The following is a 23,276-nucleotide window of genomic DNA, read 5'->3' as shown; positions in this document are numbered from 1 at the left end:
TACTAAACAATTTAAGAAGCCAACGGGCCTTAACAGTCACCTGACTTTTGATATATTTCTGTAATTTGACCCTTTTGGACCCCGCGCATCAGCCAATGGGGTCAGTCGGACCAACAATTGCATACCATCAAACTGCCTTCCAAAGCTGCTTATTCTAACGAAGTTAAAACTGATTCCAAAAGAAATCCAACAAATGATATTCTAAAATGTGATTTCCTTATATAAACTATAGGAAAGTTTACTCCCTCCCAGGGGCAAACAGGAGACCCCAGGGTAATTAATTTCATGATTTTGGTAAAACACATTAAGACTCTTCCATCTATGAAGAGTATTTGATTCTACTTTATTTGGGCCTTGAGAAAATATGTGGGTTTTTTCATTTAATTTGGCCGTTTTTGGCCCCGCCCATCAGCTCCTGAGGGTCAGTCAGTATATTATTTGCATACCATCGAACTGTCATCCCTTGCTAATAATGTTAATCAAGTTAGAATCAATTCAATTAAAATCAAACAAATGATAGTCAAAAATGTGATTTCCTTATATAAACTATAGAAAAATTAACCCCCCCCCCCCCCCCCCCCCCCCCCCCACACCCACCCACACACACACAGGGGCAAACGGGAGACCCCTGGGTAAAGAAATTCACAATTTGGCAAAGCACCTTAAGACTCTTCTATCCATGAAGAGTATTTGATTCTACCTTCTTTAGGTCATTAGAAGAAGATTTTTGAATTCGACCCCTTTTGGTCATGCTCCTCAGTCTCATGGGGTCGGGGACCATATAATTCACAACCTTGGTTGACGTTTGGCAATGGAAGGTTTCTGCAACATTTCATTAAAATTGGTTCTTGGGCTTTTGAGAAGAAGTCGAAAATGTAAACTGTTTAGCGACGGACGACGCACCACGCACGACGACGGACAAAAGACGATTAAAATAGGCCATATGAGACTTTGTGACCTTAAACAAAAATTAAGGGGACATTGTCATGTATTGACCCAATCGCTAGACACTTATCATCTCTTAGTTTCCAAGAGTGTACAGCCACCATTCCACATGTTTATTTAGTCAAAAAAATAATTCTCAAGATCAGGCAAACGACTATGGATGTCAATTGTCACAATGTTACTCCGTGCAATGTTATTCGCGAACTTAATGTTTGTAGTCCTTTTTACCATCAATATACTACTCCAGAAATTATACTACACTCAGCTTCAATCATATTAGGAATGTTTGTTATAGCACTGGCAGCTGTGATTAGGATATATATTTGACTAACACGCTCAAGTGGCTTGCGTTTCAATGAAACCTATAGGATTTCCGAATAAATTTCCGTGTGAAGATTGTTCCTAGTGAATGAGATATCTGAATGCTATCTATAAAGCATATTAAGACATTCTTTCTATGCAACAGTTCTGTTCGTCTACGTCTGTAGCGCGGAAGGGTTGTAAGCAAATTCTATGGAAGAAAAAAATAGAAATAAATGTACGTTTTTCTCTCGGAATGCTAGCGTACCGAAAACCGCATCCTGAACTCATCGGGTATTGTCGCTGGAATACACGAAGAGTTGCGGATGCCGAAAACCGGATTTCCGAGTAAAACTATCCGGATGATCTATAAAATTCAATTTAAAAGCCCTCTTCATTTTCACATATTTCTCACACACGTTAGTCACACAGATAATGGGGATCATTATTTACTACAAACAAAGAGACGGTGTAAAAATATAGTAGACAATGCCTTTCCTCATATTTACAATGTAATCCTTTCAGTTACGTAGCAGATCCACGTAGCTTCCTCTTGGAGTAGTCATTTCTCTAGAGTCTCTCCTGAAAAACAACCAAAGAGGCAGAGTAAATGATGATGTTACATAAAGTGAACGTTAGTTTTCCAAACTTGTGACTCACATTGAATTTAATTATCGTACCAATTTCCTGAAGAATTCGTATTTATATACCAATTATTTCAACACTATCCGTATTTATAAAGTCTTAGAAAAGTACAAGTACTTAGATAACAAACGATAACTTTTACAAAAACCGTATAAATATAAGGAATGACTTAAGTCAAAAAAATACAAGATTTCTTATATGCATTCTAAGTTATATCCTTTTATATTGCTTTAAATTAACGTGGGGGTGAGTTATAATTACTATACTAATGATTAAACATCGCTTATGCAATATATTCGACAAAATTTGAATTCATAATAATTATACACACATTGTTGATGACGTCATTATAATATTCATATGACATCATCGTTTAAAACATGATCTGAATGCATATCCAGTATGCATGACTGATGTAAATGGTGTAACATCGTCAATACTTATGTGTCAATTGTTTGGTGACACTTTCATTGCATGACATCATTATATACACGTAATTTGGTGATGACATCATTATATACACGTAATGTGGTGATGACATCATTATATACACGTAATGTGGTGATGACATCATTATATACACGTAATTTGGTGATAACATCATTATATACACGTAATGTGGTGATGACATCATTATATACACGTAATTTGGTGATGACATCATTATATACACGTAATTTGGTGATGACATAAGTAACAATGATGATTTCGTGATATCAACATTGTATGCACGTGGTTTCGTGACGCCATTATCATAAACACATGATTTGATGACATCATTATTATATGGTGTGGTGGTTTGGTGACGGCATCATTAATACATGTGATTTGGTTACATCATCATTACTACACGTGTTTTGGTGACATCATCATTTTATAGACGTCATTTAATAACCTCATTGTTATATACACATGGTTTGGTTACGTCAATATCATATACACGTTCTCATTGTATACACGTAGTTTGTTAACGTTAAATACAAATAATTTGGTCACGTGATAATTATATAAACATATTTCGGCCATTAAACAAATGTATAATTAACTATTACCTTTGTAACACTACTCTATCAATAATATGAAGCGTTAGAACTGAAAATGAAGTAGCGTTTGTTATTATAAATTCTGATATTTGAAATTTCATGATGGTATGTGTTTAAGTTCAGAAGTATCAAATATCCCTGATAATTTTCACTATCCCCATCAACCCCACATTAGAAGGTTTGACTATAAAAGGACATTCTTGTCAGAATTCATTATCCCTGAAGACTAGATACGTTGAGATACTGTAAACGTACATATTTTAGCGGTAATTTTATTTTAGCGCTTTTCGCGCTGGAAGCCTTGCGCTAAATTATGATTGCGCTAATTACTTTTTGTACGTTTTATTTCTATAGAAAGTTCTGTGGATGCTCTAATTCATCATTGCGCTAACTGACTAAAATCTGCAAATGCGCTAAAATTTGATTGCGCTAAAATAAGTACGTTTACAGTAATTCTTTCTACGTTATTGTTAATTATCGCGTCAATAATAACATGTTAGCCAGAGTATATGTCGTTGAATAGCAACCTCCCAGCAACAAGGATCATACGAGTACGGGTCATGTCTCAATAACAGACTTGTTGTAATCATAAATTACGTAGAGACAGTCATTTACTGATCGGTGTAGAATCTCATACACGTTGCATTACGTATATTTATGCCGAGGTAAAATTAAGGATTCTTGTTCCATAAGTCGTGTACGAAATAGAAAGGAATGTAAGATTCTGTTCACCCTGTAGCTATTTCAGTTTTCAATACTCCTGGAAAACAGTATTTTATCTTACCAATATTAAATCAAAAATGACGATATTCTCAGTACATTATAATTCCTTAGTTGACGTTGTAGTTCACGTGGAACAAAGAGGTTATGAACCTACAATCTGTTTCCCATGCTGTCCTTCCACGCCTTTACATTGCAGGATGTTTGCGATTGGTGTTATTCATATATATCTAAATTTGGCAGTATAAGAGGTTGGATTTGAAACTTATCATTTAACATTTATTCCAAACTGTTTTATTATATAGACAATGGTACAGACGTGCTAAATTGTTCAGCTTGTTTTTTTCGTACAGTCTGATATCTATTGATAAAAACTTGAATTTCTGATTAGTTCATCATGTGCGCACATCATTAATAATAAGAAATGCACCATTCCAATTCGTTGCTAGCAACGCGGTTGGTATACAAATCTAACCAATCAGAAAGGAGCGAGCTCTATTGGCGGTCATTACATCCAACAGTATGTAGAATTTACAGTTGAAGAGCCTATAAATATGTAATCAGACAATGGTGAAAACCTCAAATGGTGCTTTTTGGGTCTATACGGTCTGCCAAGCATTGCACTTAATCCACATTCCTCCATCATGACAATACCACATAAAAGAGAGGTGTTTCGGTGACCATATGAATATGGTATTTGATAGTTTCTGTCAATCTGTTTACCTCTTGTATCTTTACTGGTCCACCCACATATCACACATTTACCACAGTTAGGCAGTCTTAATATACACATATGTCATTACAAATTTATAATGCTGAATCAAATAAAGCTCACATTGCTATGACGAGGCACTTAACACTAACATTCCATTGACAAGGGTTTGATTCCATTCCAAACAGGATAGAACATACTAAGTTGGAATTTAAGCCTATATGCCACTTAAGTACCGCATTCATTCATAGAATAATTAACAAGTGTTAGCCATGGACAGCAACATTACATCAAAATGATTGTACTCTTCAAAGTGTATAATATACAATGTAGAAAACTTTAATGTTTAAAAGAAAAGTCAGTGTTCATTTTTTGTTGTTATGGCATACCGCAAATGTACTAATGTTATGGCATACCGTAAATGTACTAATGTTATAGCATACCGTAAATGTACTAATGTTATGGCATACCGTAAATGTACTAATGTTATGGCATACCGTAAATGTACTAATGTTATGGCATACCGTAAATGTACTAATGTTATAGCATACCGTAAATGTACTAATGTTATGGCATACCGTAAATTTACAAATGTTATGGCATACCGTTAATTTACAAATGTTATGGCATACCGTAAATGTACTAATGTTATGGCATACCGTAAATGTACTAATGTTATGGCATACCGTAAATGTACTAATGTTATAGCATACCGTAAATGTACTAATGTTATGGCATACCGTAAATGTACTAATGTTCCCATATCCTAGCGCATTACCAAATTTAAACAGATTAGTGCAATGATGAACTGGCAAACCAACAATTAATTAGCGCAATGATGAAATTGGTACATCATTAATCAATAATCAGCGCAATGATGAACTGGCACACCAACAATTAACACAATCATAATTTAGCGGAATGACTTCAGTGATTGTTTACAAAAGTCTTTCCTTTTGTGTGTGTGAGTGTGTGTGTGTGGGTGTGTGTGTGTGTGTGTGTGATGTTAACCGTGTGGAATGATGCCCGCTACGGTCTTCGAATAGAGTGGTACAATATTCTTGCTATCCATTAACGTTTTTGAGAAATCTTCCAAATTCTCGTCACATTTCTTGCATTATATTCACGCTATAATAACAGTTATGCTTCAACTATGATCATTGTTGAAAGATCGAAACAAAATTAGGTAAATTTAGAGTATCTCCAATCTCATTTACGCATTAGCCTGCCGGACGAAAATGGGTCTCAATTGAATTATTCCCCCAATGATACTTGGGAGCAAAGATTGGACAAACTAAAGCTATTAAGTATGTGAAAAGGGTATATTTATTCTCGTAGAGTCGTCTAGGGAATATTGGTCACTTTGCTGGGATGTTTAGGAATATGAATGCATTATTCAAAACAAAACTACCAAGGGAACCTGGGGATACTGTCGCAATCAATACATTATATGTTGATCATCGCCTGCATTCAAATATTATATTGGTGATATTTTTTTGTAATAATATAAATTTCTCATTGATAAATATGTTTAAACACTCAATAACTTCCTAGACATTCCTTCATTATTGTTTAGATTTAGCTCATTCATAAATATCGGGTACCAGGTGATGATATCCACTTACAAAATGTAGGTAAATTGCACACTATTTGAGGTTGTGTTGGACCTGCTACCATACAATTTGAGGTTGTGTTAGACCTGCTACCATACAATTTGAGGTTGTGTTAGACCTGCTACCATACAATTTGAGGTTGTGTATGATCTGCGACCATACAATTTGAGGTTGTTTATGACCTGCTGCCACACAATTTTAGGTGCGTATGACCTGGTGCGTACTATATAAAACTATATCTAATTAACACAAACATGGGGAAAATATCCTACAAATAATCACTTAACCGAATTCTTTAAAATATAGAAACAAATTTATGAATAAATTTATAACAATAAATTATTTATTCAATCTGAATTAAAAGATAAATAAGAAGTTGTGACTATGAAAACATACAACATACCTGACCATAACTACTCTTTGCCAGATGTTAAATGAAAGATTTAGTACCGTGCATGAACGCAAGTGAAATAACAATGATAAAGGAGAATCTCATTGAAATATGTCTATGGCTTAATAATAATGCGTATCAGTAACATTATATGCATTCCCTACGTCGTAAATATTTTATATAACATGTCAACCCTAATGTAAGTCGATCCTTTTGCTCAATGGGTTCTGGAAAGAGATAGGTTGAGGCAGATGCCCTTTTCACAGCAAAACTACATTCATCCTAAGTGTATCATTTCTAGAATTTTCAGAACGATAAATAATTAATTTATAAATAGTAAAACTGTTTTCGAGCTACTGGTATTCTGTTTGGCTAGTCGTGTGTAAATAATCGATACATAACATGTTATGAGTCTGGACTACTTAAATCTGTCTTTCAATACGTCATACAATGATATAACGTAAATGTCCTGGTATTTCCATTCTGTAAAACATAAAATGTTCGTAGACTCTTTCTTACGTTATATATCAATATCTAAACGACACAAACATCCCCGTATATACCATATAAAAACAAACAATCATTAATTAAATAATATAGATTTAAAGCAAATAAAAATGCATCGCCATATGTATCTTCTATGTAATTCTTTAAAAGATGTACTTGACATTCGGTGTAAATATAGTGTAAAACAAAATGATGTTTGACAACGAACGCTAGTAAGCCATAAATCATCCATAGTTGAAATAATCTCGCTAACAAATTCTTATAGATACGACATAGTTACTTGTAGTATGTTCTAAAACAATAACTATAGAAAAACACGTTGATGCATTTTTAGTCGACACTTCCTTGTTTAAAATAAACAATCACCTTCAGTTATAAACTATGCAAATAATTTGTTCATATACGACATATGCGAAACTTTGTGAGAAATATCTAGATGCTAGGCTATTTTTCGGGTGGCTGAAATTATGAAACTATAATGTAATCGGTAAAATGACATCCTATTTGCGATGCAAACTTCAGTTGATATTTATGAAATAGTATTCCAACTCTTTCTAAACACACTGAAGTTTAAATTTACCAACAAATATACTGAAAGGATACTGCTACTTCGAGCTGCAGTGTGTTGAAGTTATTTTCTCTATTATCTCTGCTCATTTTGATGCGAGTTTCACAACAACTTGTTTTCTTATATCTTTACATTGTTTGTTATAATTCAATGAAATGAAATACGGTTTACACTAATGATGCCATTTACATTTAAGGGGACAGCACATGTAAAGCAAACAAAACATGAAACATAAACTTACAGTGCTATCCCGTACTTGGTTTGGACGTAGTTAATTTGAAAATAACTCCTTACCACTGGCAAGAGGCTCTTCGTCTTGACATTGGGTTGCATTTTTTGTCAATTTTGATTTTGTCAACATGTTGGCTCGTCTCCTCTGGCGAGAGCAAACCCTCATTGTGTATTTCTCCAAGAATATCTGACGTCATCGGTTCACGTGACATCTCTGCAGTACTATCGAGTCCAGTATTTATTTTCGATATCATAGCGTCCTTATTTCTATACTCGTACAATTGTGGCATGATGAATTTAACAAGGTTACAGTTTTTACACCATTGAGGAGTATTTTGTCTGGCATCAGGTTCCATTTCTGATGGTTCCAAGGATAAATTTGACACATCCACGTCGCTTTCGTCGGCAGCAAGGATTTGACGTAATGATTTCGATGACGTCATGGGGTCACTATCAGACCAGATCTAAAGTTAAAGACGTCATCCGAAAATGTCCATTAAGAGATGAAAATATCAGCTGTTTGCTTTATTCATGCCATATGAAGAGAGGTCATCCAAATATTGGCGAGCAGTCATGCATGTTTTGAAATTCAAGAACAATGCATATTCCAACAATGTCATCCAGATATTTTTAGATGTAAAATCATGCCATTTTGAGTTCAAGAGAAATTCCATTCTAATTGTCAAATCGCATTCGGACATGGAATTATTTTCGTCCAATGAAAAGGAGTTGAAATAGAAGAATTGGTTGTAAGTAGTACTGATAACAAGATGAAGTCTGCAGTCAGTTAGATTACGACATATCTGTATTGCAACGCATTAAAAAAAATAGACAAGGCAGTAATACTGAGGTGATACCATTTTGCTTAGACGCATATATCAATAGTTCAACAACACAAGAAAAGAGCAAAAACATAGATATCCAAAAGCTGTCAATTTGGCGGTAGATTTGCATATAATTTAACAACACATATCACATCATAAGAGAGAGTGATAAAAACGTTTATAACACTTACATGCACACAATTGTTGTATATCTCAGTGTGAATCGCTACCGTTCCTTCCAGTTATATGTTAATGTCATTGTAGAGACAAATAGGATCTTTGGCACAAGTTACTGCATCTTATGTAACATTCTCTCCAATATGTGATTCGTTAATGATGGCGTCAGTATACCCACCGATCAGTTGCTATAGATAACAGAACTATAGCCCAAAAACACGACCATCATTTGATATAACGTAACATTTCATTACGATAACGCTATATAACACAGATTGTTAGGAAATCTTACAAAAGTTGAGAAGGTATTCAATTATCACAGTTTTACACATTGTAATTATCACTTTAGCCAATTGAGAGAATCTGCCGTTGATATAGTGCTCTAAAACGGCGTCGCTCAGTTGAACAAGGTACAGCTTGCATTATTGTACAACAAACTTTGCGCTATTGTGACAATTCAATAAAGGAAATTGTATATTGATCTCATATGAAACTTATATGATTTGGATAACGGACATCAGTAGACAACATGTTTAACTATGCCCGATCGCTCATAACAGAATGATCATGATCCTAGATAGAACAAAATTATCAAACAGTTATTGTGGACTAAATAGCAATATTGCTGTTACAGGGAGTTTGACGTTAACAAAAACGAAAAAAAAAAAAAAAAAATCCAAATAAAGACGTGTTAATTCCATGACTGACATATTTAAATTATGTATTCAATATTTATAACAATGACCATGTGTTAAATTGAATCGCTAAGTTAGATAAATACCATGTAACAGATTGAAGAAAACACAACAAGGGAATTGGAATAGATCACTTTGTAGCTGTTATGTCGAAACAAATGATATGGGTACATTGGTAACATCAGTGTAAGTGACATTAACATTGATAGGCCAAGAATGTCCTAGCATTCTGTAAATGGTATTCAACAAAACATATAGAGTCTATTATAGATATTATATTTAGTACACTTTCGAAAAATCTAACGAAAAGGATGACTATATGGAACAGTGAAATTACTTGAGAAGTTCTACAAATTGGTGCTAAGGACTTTATATTGTAGATATATTCATGACGTTCGTTTGAAAAAAATGCCTGATTAGTAATACTTATCGCTCGACTATCCTGTTGATTAGCATATAAGTTTTATATCAATGTTATAAAGTTGACCTACACTTTTTCGAGAGCCCGGTATCTACGCCTTTGTATTACGAACTTTGAAATAGATGTTGTCATGTTAGTATAAATCTACGCCTCGATCCCTGATTTGCTTGGGCATTTCGGTCAAATTAATACTGAACGAGGGATTAAGTGTTCTGATCAACGCAAGTCTGATAGAGGTCTTACTAACCCTGGAAAAAGCATCAAAGTGATCAATCTAACAGCTTATTGTAAATATAACGGACACATACGAATACATGTTAATATATCTAATGATAAAATACGAATTATTTCAAGGTTGGGATAAACTGTAGAAAATTAATGTTTCAATGGTTTTTCCGTTTCGTTAAAAAACATTCAGTTTATATAACTATTGTATTAAAACTAATCTAACGTCATACTGTATTACATAAACAATATTCACCACCGTGGTTCAGATTTCGAGAACGTTACTTTACATGGATTTGACCAAGTTTAAATGACAGGTGTCATTGATGAAGCAGATGGCACCTCTATACTTCACTCTACTGGAACACCTTGTCATAGTCTTCATGTATTTCCAAAGGTCTCAGTGTTGAATTTATATGTTTGTTCTGGGTTAGGGTTAGGGTTATTGTTTTGGTTGCACGCCAGTATTCCTCTGTCATTTATGTAAGTAATGACTGACATTTGATATATACTAGATACTACCATAATAGGAAATCGCGATAAAAGCGTCCTGTGATTGAAAGGCCGATCATTCATTTTGACAAGGCTAACGTAACATCATGTTGAAGGTGTTACTGAACACAGAAATTAACAATTCAATAACTATTACAAATGGTACATATCAAATTGACTTGCGTTGATAGATAGGCTGAGACCACGTCTATGATACGTAAAACCGGAAGCATTACAGGACGTGTATTGGCGTAGAGCTGCCATTTTACATTCAAAATAACTGAATGAAATGTGTGGCGCAGAAACCGTTACTTAAACAGGTACTATAAAATATACCAGTATTGCTCAAGGGAGAGTTAAAGTACACATGTAATTAATTTTATTATTGCATTTGTAATTAGTTCCCTGGTATTCTTTCTGCTTTTGGGACTTAGATAGCCAGACGAAATGTATGAATGATACATGAATCGATCACGCATTGATTATAGCAGGCAGTCGATCTGAATATGAATAAATGGTACGACAAATATATGGGTGAGTGATCATGCATACCTTATTGGTTATACAGTATACATATCGATATTCATCATTACACGTGTAAGGCTTATCCCAGATAAATGTTTGCCATACACAAAAGCATTATACGATGCGGATAGTATCATCTGTATAGAAATAGATAATGCGATGATAGTGTATTGGGTTTAATTAACACGAGAGTGAAAAAATGTTCGAACAAAAGTGAATGACAAGAATTTAATTCAACAATTTTCTACAAAACACATATTTTTATTATAAACATTTTATTCTGTTAGATTTGTTTAGAAGTTAAAGCATGATGATTCAATTTTAGAGAATTGTACAAATTACATACAACATGTTAACACATTTCAACGCAAATTAAGAGTTAGATACAGTAATCTCGAAATAATCTCGTAGAACTTTTTTTTAGGGACATCATGAAGTTGTGTCGTCCTAGGACTCCTAAATGATGTTAGGGACATCATACAGCTGTGCCGTCCTTCTAGGACTCCTCAATGATGTTAGGGACATCATGAAGTTGTGTCGTCCTAGGACTCCTCAATGATGTTAGGGACATCATACAGCTGTGCCGTCCTTCTAGGACTCCTCAATGATGTTAGGGACATCATACAGCTGTGTCGTCCTTCTAGGACTCCTCAATGATGTCAGGGATACCATACAGCTGTGTCGTTCTTCTAGGACTCCTCAGTAATGATAGGGACATCATACAGTTGTGTCGTCCTTCAAGGACTCCTCAATGATGTTAGGGACATCATACAGCTGTGTCGTCCTTCTAGGACTCCTCAATGATGCTAGGGACATCATACAGCTGTGTCGTCTTTCTAGGACTCCTCAATGATGTTAGGGACATCATACAGCTGTGTCGTCCTTCTAGGACTCCTCAATGATGCTAGGGACATCATGAAGTTGTGTCGTCCTTCTAGGACTCCTCAATGATGCTAGGGACATCATACAGCTGTGTCGTCTTTCTAGGACTCCTCAATGATGTTAGGGACATCATACAGCTGTGTCGTCCTTCTAGGACTCCTCAATGATGCTAGGGACATCATGAAGTTGTGTCGTCCTTCTAGGACTCCTCAATGATGTTAGGGACATCATACAGCTGTGTCGTCCTTCTAGGACTCCTCAATGATGCTAGGGACATCATGAAGTTGTGTCGTCCTAGGACTCCTCAATGATGTTAGGGACATCATACAGCTGTGTCGTCCTTCTAGGACTCCTCAATGATGTTAGGGACATCATACAGCTGTGTCGTCCTTCTAGGACTCCTCAATGATGTTAGGAATATCATACAGCTGTGTCGTCCTTCTAGGACTCGTCAATGATGTTAGGGACATCATACAGCTGTGTCGTCTTTCTGGGACTCCTCAATGATTTTAGGGACATCATACAACTGTTTCGTCCTTCTAGGACTCCTCAATGATGTTAGGGACATCATACAGCTGTTTCGTCCTTCTAGGACTCCTCAATGATGTTAGGGACATCATACAGCTGTGTCGTCCTTCTAGGACTCCTCAATGATGTTAGGGAATATCATACAGCTGTGTCGTCCTTCTAGGACTCCTCAATGATGTTAGGGACATCATACAGCTGTGTCATCCTTCTAGGACTCCTCAATGATGCTATGGACATCATACAGCTGTGTCGTCCTTCTAGGACTCCTCAATGATGTTAGGGACATCATACAGCTGTGTCGTCCTAGGACTCCTCAATGATGTTAGGGACATCATACAGCTGTGTCGACCTTCTAGCACTCGTCAGTGATGCTTAGGGCGTATAGTGTTGACCATAGGACGCGACCTAAATAGGCCGATAGAAGCATAAGAATCTGTATGGGGAATATAGTGTCTTTACTCCGGGTTGGATGATTTGTTATATAATTACTGAGATTGATCTGTAGTATGCCGTCCAATGCTATATATGCTATTTTCGATTTTTTTTTCTTTTCCTTTTTAAAAGATTTGAAGGCATCAACAAAACAACTATAGTTATCTATAGAAACCTGTGAATGCCTATGAAAAGCCTCTTTTATATTCCCATTTTTGATATTTCGATATATGTGTGTTATTTTAACTGCAAGAACGATTCAGCGCTTGTCAACATTTCTATAACATTTCAAATTAATTTTAGCCAAGTTTATAATAACTTCATGCCAAGATATAGTGTTTATACTATAAATGATATTTTAAGAAAATATACATGTATAACTTGTAACTGTAATGGTAATACAGATACACTTTATGTGAATGTAATTGTAAATATGATCACACTTAATGGTATGCTAGTATACTTCAAATCACACTCGTTGACAGTATTGTCAAGTACGATGGGGCTCCATAGTGAAAACAAAGTTAACTCCATACATGGCTGGCTCTGTATAATGCACGGTCGATCCCTTTAATGGCGTATATCGCTTCAACATTCAACATTGCATGTCAAACCTAATGCGTGCATATCAAATCAATTCGGGATGAGTATCTATTGACACATTCTTAGGAGGGGATACTTTAAAACACTAATTATTTTCTCTTTTAACAATATTTTCTAAAAGTAAGAATGATTGAATATAAAATAATTATTATTCTATTGAATTGGATACGTAGACAGCAAGAACATATATGTCAGAATTGTGTGTTGTCATGTGGAAATAATCCCATTGAAAAAAGGAATGCTAATTACAGGCCTTATCGTCTCAATCCAAAATATGCAGCTACGGCATAAATGACTGGGCTTGTTGTCAAGAATATCTGTAGATCATTTGCTCAATACAAAATTCACAGAAACATACCATTAATGAATGGCGTGCTGTTAATGAACATCGCGTTTACTGAATAGTTAAACATAACATCATGTCGAGGTCTGTTTTATAAACCAGTTATTCTGTGTTGTTAAGGTGATATTCGTTTGAGGAAACAATACACGAAGCGATAAGCATCTGCTAGCAATTACATAGTCATGTTCCCGTCATTTTTTTTGGTCTCTTTTATTACAGTGATTTCCTAAAATAGGATGATTGAAACTGTAGGTTCTGTTAAACATATGTAAATTAGTTTCCTGAAAGAAGATATAGTTAGGTTTTTGTTGATCATCATAACGGGAAAGTGCATCTTAATCCGAGTTGCTAGATTTGTAATGTACCAGGCCGATTCTTTTTTTCTGATTTTTGATTTTTTGGTGTCCATCTATAAAACATGTTTGACAAAATCGTATGAATTATGAAATCCTCTAAACAATAGTATTTCCCGACCTTTGTGTAAAGTTAATATGAGCTCTAACAGTTTATATAGCGGCCGCGACACGTGTTTGTCTATACTAAACAATGATCAACTTTCATACCAGGATCAATGTAACTAGATAGTATGTTAGGTCGCTTACTTGAAACAAAATAAATCATCATCTGAAGCATCATTTATCTATATGGATTGCATTTATTCATAATTTATAACCAATGAAAAGCGATGAAATAATTTTGCAGTTATCGGGAGCTCACCAAGGGACCTATTACACCTATGTCAGCCGAATGTTTGGATTTAATGACAAACCTAGGGGAATAAATTATCTGTTATATTTGGTCGATTTTCAATGCTTCCAGTATCCAGAACTATCGCGCCTATTACGCTTAAAAGTACACTATCGAATTACTGCATGTATAGTAATTTTTAGTCTCGTGCCATTTTCACGATTTTCGTTGAAAGATGAAGCTAACATATATTAGGATTTGTCTGTTTTTGTATAGTTTAACGGCCAATCGACATCAGGGAGTCATACACGGCCTAACTTTAGCGAGACATTTCTATTCACAACACACTCATAAAGACAAAGAAGTAGTTTCATGGTTGCCATCATGACCTTATTTGGAAATATTCTATTTCCCATTCGATATCCAGGCAAACGTGCTTGCCGCTTGTTTTAATGCCTAATGATTTTGTTGTCACCACCAAAACCCCAATTTGAAATTGTGACCTAACCTGATTTTGATCATGATTTGTATGGCGGGTGATATACTGTGTATATTACTAGAGCCAATTTAATATTTGAATTTCCTGTTCAAATTGTACTCTATGAATATAATGCCATAGTTAAAGTGATATTTACGATCTCAAAAGCATTAACCGAGTGTTGATAACAATTAATGATATATTTATATATATGTTAATATATGTATACATCATTACAATACATTAATTCGTTTTTTTTAACTGATGTAAATGAACATGCTCTGAAATAAACATTTATGAAGTAGACATACTTTGGAGAAAAAAATTTTAAATGGACATTTCCTTTTAACGAGTATCTTAAAAATGTTTTGAAATGGACATTTTTGGTAAAATTTACCATAATTGTGTTGAAAAGGAATCTTTTTGTGATTCAAATTGATCGCTTAAACAAACCATACAAATAATATTTACGGTAACATAAAATATTAATATTGAACATAGAAATATAATGTTTGCTTTTAAAGGTTTCCCGAATGGTAATTTCTGTAGTTTTATCCGGAGAGATGTAATGATGTTATCATTGATTTTCTGGTGACAATCCATATTTACAATACATAATTGTTGTCAAAACTTAAATATAACAATCACTTGCATTTGGGTATGTATCATAATATGTATTTTAATCAGATATCCATTCCTTTTCAGGTTAAGCCCGGCCATGTAAAAATAACATAATACAAATGCAAAATATTGATTTTGTCTATGAGAGAGAATTGTTTCATTATGTCAAAGGCTTAGTACTATACCAAATATATACCGTATATATCTCTATAACGATAACAAAAATCGTGTAGCAATCTTTCTAAAAACATCCAAAATTGGTTCTATGGTAAGTAAGCCCCGATTTCGGATGAAAATGTTGTCATTGGGTTTTACGGAGTAATTCGTGACGATCCGTCTTAGTAAAATATGTGAATCATATCACCTTCTTGTATATCATCAAATATCAAGTATTGCAAGCTTCAAAAGAATGTGTTGCTAATTGCGTTAAGCTTCAATCAGAAAACATATACTTTCCCAAATAATACTATGAACATTTTTGACGGTGTATTACGTTCATTCAACCTCAATAACTAGTCTGACCTAATTAAACAAAATCGCAACACGAAATTAAGAGTTAGTAGATATTTTAATATAAATAATTGTAAAGACGAAATTTTGAACAATGTTTTTCATCATATTTATTTCTTACATATGCTTTTTATGAGCTTATAGACAACTTGTCACTGTCCGAAGGTTCATTTTTAAGCAAAATTTACCTACCTGATTTTGTTTAAAGTTTTATTTTGAGAGAATTTTAATAAAAAATATTTGTTTATTTCGAAAGCGCTTATAGCATCAGTTAAATCAAAATTATAGATATAAATATCAAGCAAAATTGGACAACAGTTTTCTTTGTCTTTTGTTAAAATGGGTGACATCGCTATAAATAGTTATCAAGAAGAAAGCTAATGGATCTATTCTGGCGTTGTGTGCGTGGGTTACAGATATAAGACATTCCACAATCATAAATATTTAACTAGAAAGTTACTCTTTATGGTACACAGTGGTACTTCTCAAAGTAAATGACGGTAGTTAGTCCGTTTATTACGTTTGTTTAATATAACCGTACATCTATGTATACCGGATTATGGTGCTACAACAATAGCACCGAATAATCGAATAACATCAACGTCATGAATCCGTTAAAATTGTTTAATGTATTCATCATAACATAAATGCTTACTACTCGGATAGTTCTCTTTAAGATTATATCTAAAACACATTTGGTTTGATTCATCGTTGATTGTTAGATAAGTATCCAATGACCTTTTAAGATTGACAGAAACAATGTGGTGACCTTTGAGTACAATATAGATAATAATGGGGATACAATGAGTCAACATTGTGTCAACATCCTTACTTCATGGACCACTGCAGAAAACTCTTGCCAAAAGGCATATACTATTTATAGTGCATGTTCAATTCAATGTATAGCCGTTTTACAACATACCGGATAAGTGTGAAAAAGTGTTCTAATAAAAAGGACAAATTAAGATCTTATTTTTGGTATGGCGGTGTCATAGATGAAAGCAGAAAACGGTTACTGTTCTGGACTTATTCCAATTTCCCCATTAGTCTGTATGCAAATATTTTTGTTGGTATTTGCTCTGGTTTAAGCAATTTTGAATTAAAACTATGATTTCGTTATTATGCCAGTATCCTCAATATGTTTCTATAAAGACCACTCTTGCCTCCTTTATAGGGGAACAATATTGTATCTTGCTAAAAGAAATACGAGTTATTGTTGAAAGGTAATATATGTTTTCTCGCCAAGTTATAAGGAAATAATTTCTACAGACGCTAAACGTTTTAACGACGATTATAACTAATCAACTTCCAAAACTTAATTAGCGAGTAACTAGGAACCAAAAAGACCCCAGAAAATACTCATAAAAACTTAGCTTGAAAAAACAACAACATGGCAAGTCAACAAATCAAATGATGGCGCTAAGGTCAATCTTGTCAGTTTCCAAAACTGTCGTCTCTTACTTTTCTGACCATGCCGTATTACCCTACACAACGCACTGTTTTTAGATGACCCTGAAATGACACTTCGCGTGATATGCACACAATGTATGTCAACTTTTCATTCTCATATAACTGAATACAAATGCCATACGCACATTTCATCAAACTAATGACATATTAACAAATGCGTGTGTCAGATGCAAGATTCGGTTAAGTGAGAGTAACTATTATTGTTTGTAGTGTCCACTATCATATGCGGGATTGGTCAAAAGTTTTCTTTGTCTTTTGTTGAAAAAGGTGACATCGCTATAAATAGTTATCAAGGAGAAAGCTAATGGATTTATTCTGGCGTTGTGTGTGTGCGTGGGTTACAGATATAAGACATTCCACAATCATAAATATTTAACTAGAAAGTTACTCGATATGGTACACAGTGGTACTTCTCAAAGTAAATGACGGTAGTTAGTCCGTTTATTACGTATGTTTGATATAACCGTACATCTATGTACATATAACGGATTATGGTGCTATAAAAAAATGAAAAAATAAGCGCCTATTCATTGCATCCCCTTTTTTGCTTGCATTTTGCAATGCATTTTGGATTTGCAAATGGTTTGAGTAATGTTAAGTTTGTTCAGTTGCAAAATTTACTAAATAGGACAAATAGGTATGAAGCAATTAGCGTTAAATTTGGACAGTGTTAGAAGGTCATTCAATGAAGAACATGCGCCAACATGTCCAAAAGTTAAGTCTGACGTAAGAATGTATCATTCAAAAGTACAATCGACATTAATTACAGTAAGAAATTGGAGATCATTCATATATTACAAATGGAGATCATTCATTATTACAATTGAGTAGCAATATGAGTAGTAATGAAAGACAATCATGACGCAATAATACACTCAATGAGTTTGTTCCAGTATCAATTTCACAAAGAAGTTCACAACATGAAAGTATTGCATTCACAAGAAATATAAAATATTACGCAAGTTCTATCGTAAAAGTTTTATGTCTGAATGGAAATAAAAAATAAATCATCACAATTCGACTTGCCAGTTTTATAATCAGCTTTCATCTCTAATTTTTCTAGTACTGTAAACGTTGTAATTTCCAGGGGTTCTATTTTCGAGGACATAATGAAAATCCCGAAAAAGAGATACCGTATAACGATTATCAGCGAGGTGCAAATTGTGGCTAATCTAACGACTAACTCGACAATATTTTTCCCCTACAACATATAGTGTAGTATTTGTTTGAATTGATCCTACGAAGTGGAATTATGTATAATTGATTTATCTCCTTATGGAGTATGAACATTTGGACTTAATCAGAATTAGACACTTGTATGTTTTATTTTGAATTCTTATATGGTACCAGTTTATATGTGGTAGGGAGATGCGTGTTTGGTCAACACATGAGTAGAAGACTACTGGTATTTACAAGATGGACATTATAGTCTAAAACCTTGTTGATCAGGCACTTGTCTCTCTCCTGCATAGTAAACAAGTTCTCATGCAGATTTAACAATGATTTGAAAATTATTATAAAGAAAAAGAAAATACATAAGATTATCGTTATATATTATTCACAAATACTCTTTCTATATATATATACTGTAATTTCCATTCTTGACTGATAACCAGATACTAATTATTTGAAATAAATGTAATATGTTATGGAGAGAACTTTAATATAGGCTTAGCCTGATGTTCAATCCATTTGATTTCCAATAAAATATGTTGAAATGAAAAATGAAGTGGAGTTGGGGGTGGGGTGAGATGGGGAGTCGTTTTATTTTATAATTAAGAATGTATCAATCAACAATTGATATTTTAAAATGGTACAATAGAGTTGCATTTTCTTTCTCTTTTACTGCTCTTTCATGAATGTACTAAAATTCTGCATTACTAAAATGATAATTTTAAGCTGAATACTCGCTTAAATTAAACGCGCTTAAAATTAACCACTGAATTTTGACGTTAAAACGCTAAATTTTACATTCGCTAAAACAACCCGCTATACGGTATATTGAAAGCTAAATAAATCATGAAAAGTATTGTCAATTTCATAATATCAACGAAAAAAAATTGCTCTTTTTGTTAAATTGTCAAAATGCGAACCATTGAAAAACAACGTTTATAGTGCCTGCCTTTAAACATAAAAGTCATATAATTTCTTGTTCATCTTACAACTTTGTATATTATACATGTAAACCGAAACTAAAAGTAGAGTTTGCATTATGTGTCACCATGTAACAATGTAATTAACGAGTTAATCACAAATTTATATATTTGATATACACTGTTTATATGAAAAACTATAACGTCTTTCTGAGTATGATTGAGACATATTATTATGAACAAATTTTTACAATTTCCTGTTTCTTCAATACCATCGACTAAAAATGCAAGCTTAAATTTGCGTAAACTCAATCAATATGTGACTCCTTACTTAAAGGAAATTCCGAAATATATGTGTGTCAATAGGAAAGCATATTTGGAGTTATGAAATAAAAATAGAAATAAGAGATTATTTTCGAATTCGGTTATGTTTTTCCTATGCGAAAAGTTTAAAAAAAAAATCCATGAGATAAGTACTGTAATTTAAACATTGGCCAGTTTGCTCAATCTTGAGATTTCTTAGCTCTATCATGATACGGTACTTAAAAACCCATTACCGAATTCATTATCCAACGGAACGTTTCCCCAAAGTCGAACTTGCCAACTTTAAAGTAGACCTACCTTATAATAAAAATTCTCATTTTCCCCCTATTTGGTTTCTTAATATACACTAATAAACTTTTATGAGGTAAAATATTCTACGAAAACACCAATCTCTGATTACCACGACTTACCTGCAGGTTGGGATCCACCTGGTCTAGGTTATCACTGCGCAGCTTCGACATGAGCGTGTTGTACAGAGATGATCGCTTGCCGTTTAAACATCCGTATGTGTTACAAAACAGTCGTTTTGGTAGTTGAACAGTTTCGAGCTCATTCTTATCAGGAATCTGTTGTCTCGAAGGAACACGGATTGATGACCTTTTGCCATTAGCACATCCAAAAAACCCGTTGCAGAATGGTCGTTTCTGAACGGGTGGCTCCTCCGGAAGTATCCTTTGTTGTTTCATTGCCATTGTGCGCTTGCGCCCTCGACCCCGACAACCACGGAAACCATTACAGAAGACCCGTTTGTTAATGTCGTCGGACCCTGGTTGGAGTCTACGAATCAGATCTGACACGGCCCGGTCGCTGGTGTCCAAATCTGTGCTGTCTGAAGGGTAGTAGGTCTCGTCGTTATTTTCTGACAGAATCTGAAATGAAAAGGGACGCTCTCATTACAAACGTATTTTCTATTTTGCTCCACTGCGTAATCGGCAGAGATGTCTTATCAATCGTGTGCTAGTTTCTCGCTCCTCTATGTTGAATGTATCTAGAAGAGGTTTTCTGAAATATTTGAGAATAACTTGTCGTCTTTATTATGAATTGTTCTTGATATCTCTTCAGACATTTGTCATAGAAAAACAATAAATCCTGACGATAAAGTTACAATGTATCTTTTGGAAGAACGTAGAACGAATCCAGACAATAAATTGCATGAAATATTAACAAATGGAGCCGTAGAAAAAGCTTTGACCTCATCTTTTGCATGGTGTATGTGATAAATGTCATTATATATCCTAAATATTTTACATGTTTTATTTGATACAACTGGCATAGCTAACTCTGTCACAAATGTCATTTGAAGTGATAATACTTTATAGTGTAAATACATCATATATATATTTACCAGTTCATTACATTCAAAAAGGTATGTGGTCATCTTCCCGACCACGAGAGTTATATTCCGTTCTCCGGCTGCCCCTACAGTAAGACGCGCTTACATCCGGGCTCACAAGAGTGATACAAAAAGGATTTAGCTTGTTTCGCAGTTGTTTTACATCGAAATGACATTTTTCAGATGAAGTGACGGAGGGGGCGTTTGGTACAAATTTACCACATACGCAGACACACTTACTTACTCACAGAAACGATGTCATTGTTCTCATTTTAGTTTCCCTTCCAAGGTGATACAAATATATTGCTGTAACCTAATTTGAAATATAGACGAACGAGAGACAGTAATTTAATTCATGGTTGACAACTATGTATGGGTATACATGTGTGCCATTATCCACGTTAATTTTCGCTTGCTTTCATGAAAAGGTGAACTTATTTTTATTTTTGTTGTTGTTGTAATTTGTTGTTGTTGTTGTTGTTGTTTACATATCGAATATCATTTCTCTTTCAATATTGACAATTGTCACTTAAGTGAGAGCAAGTCTGTTTATTTATCAATAACTTGAATGTAGAACGTAACCAAGTTCTACGCGTATTAATATATGTAAATATCGGGGACTTCTTTCCATCAACCACGTGTCACGAATCATTGTTTAGAAACCAATGCCTTAACTCAATATAATAGCATTATCAATTTATTTATTCAATTGAATACTTACATAACTATTATTTTTGCGACCTAAGGTGAAGAAAAGTGTTGACATGTGCAAACTATTTTCGGTGTTGTTATGGAGACAGTGGGCGGGGTCTAGCTTTCTGTCGATGGATTTTGTAAATTCGATTGTACATCGATGAATTTGACGCCAAAATAATTTTGAAGGTCGATCACGCAAGGTAAATGTTTGCATTGAAAGTTTTGAATGTTGTTGTTATGAAAAGTAGATATTGTAAATATAGATACTAACCTTTAATTTTGTTTACTTTAGGTGATCATCAATCCAATGGAGAAGTCGGAAAATACATGAATAATCATTTCAATCATATATAGCCTTCTGAACTTAAAATAATACTCTTCGAAGTATAACGGGTTTTCCAAGCTCTACTCGTATATCCAACAGAGACAGATTAGTACTAAGCTAGAAGATGTAAGCCTGATGGTATCGAATGCTCCCCATTTTTTTAATTCGCGATAGTATTATCCCTGCTTCCCCCGTCTATATTATTTACATGCCGTACATGGTCCGATTTTCAGGGTCTTGTTCCAAACATTTCATTTTTTTTTTCAATTTATGATAGATGTCAACTGCTCACGGAAAATTTTACAGTGTAACAAGAGTTGCATTTTTTAAAGACTTTTGAAGTTGTCATGATTTCACTCAGATATATGTAACGTGTTTGATTCTCGTTGATCTATCCGGCGGGTTTAATGCCACTACCCATGCACTCACATTGAGAGCTTGGACTTAACGTGTTTATCATTCAATTATGTATGTTTCACTCCTCCTAATGTTTCTGTGGAAATCTCTTTTGCACATACTTGACTTTTATTTCATTTCATTTCATTTTCGTTTTTTCATTTTTTATTTTTTTTTGTATATTTATTTATCCTTGTAATTATCATTTACCACTTATGTCACTATAAGAATTGAACGGCTCATTATTTACAAGCTTGAAATACGGAAATGATAAGAAACGGAAAACCGATGGATCAAAACAATGAAACCGAATATCAACATTTAATTATTAAATTATGACGTCATATTTATGTCCATGTACATTCTTTGTATGAAACCCATAATAAAGGAAAACTAGACATGATTTCTCACATACGCAATCATTTTAATTTTGATTAAAAGCTTCAAAGTCTTTTCTAACTATTAAAAACAACATATGTATTGTCTCTTTATTGCAAAGCAGGTGGCTGTCTCATGTTGTT

The 23,276-nt window shown here is 34.1% G+C and overlaps 1 protein-coding gene across 2 annotated transcripts in view; it reads right to left on the bottom strand.

The window, feature by feature from the left end:
• Positions 1–934: 934 nt before the first annotated feature.
• Positions 935–23,276, bottom strand: part of LOC117339869 (conoCAP-like) — a 56,353-nt gene continuing 34,011 nt past the window's right edge. For both annotated transcript variants that reach the window (XM_033901578.1, XM_033901577.1), the window contains 2 exons: positions 20,416–20,874; positions 935–1,827 (listed from right to left, as the gene is read on the bottom strand). In XM_033901578.1, coding sequence (XP_033757469.1) covers positions 1,816–1,827; positions 20,416–20,874 — 471 coding nt within the window. In that variant the 3' untranslated portion in view covers positions 935–1,815. The remainder of the gene's footprint in view (positions 1,828–20,415; positions 20,875–23,276) is intronic.

Source organism: Pecten maximus, chromosome 12 (genome assembly GCF_902652985.1).
Source record: "Pecten maximus chromosome 12, xPecMax1.1, whole genome shotgun sequence".
NCBI lineage: Eukaryota > Metazoa > Mollusca > Bivalvia > Pectinida > Pectinidae > Pecten > Pecten maximus.
This window is presented reverse-complemented; position numbering and strand designations above follow the sequence as displayed.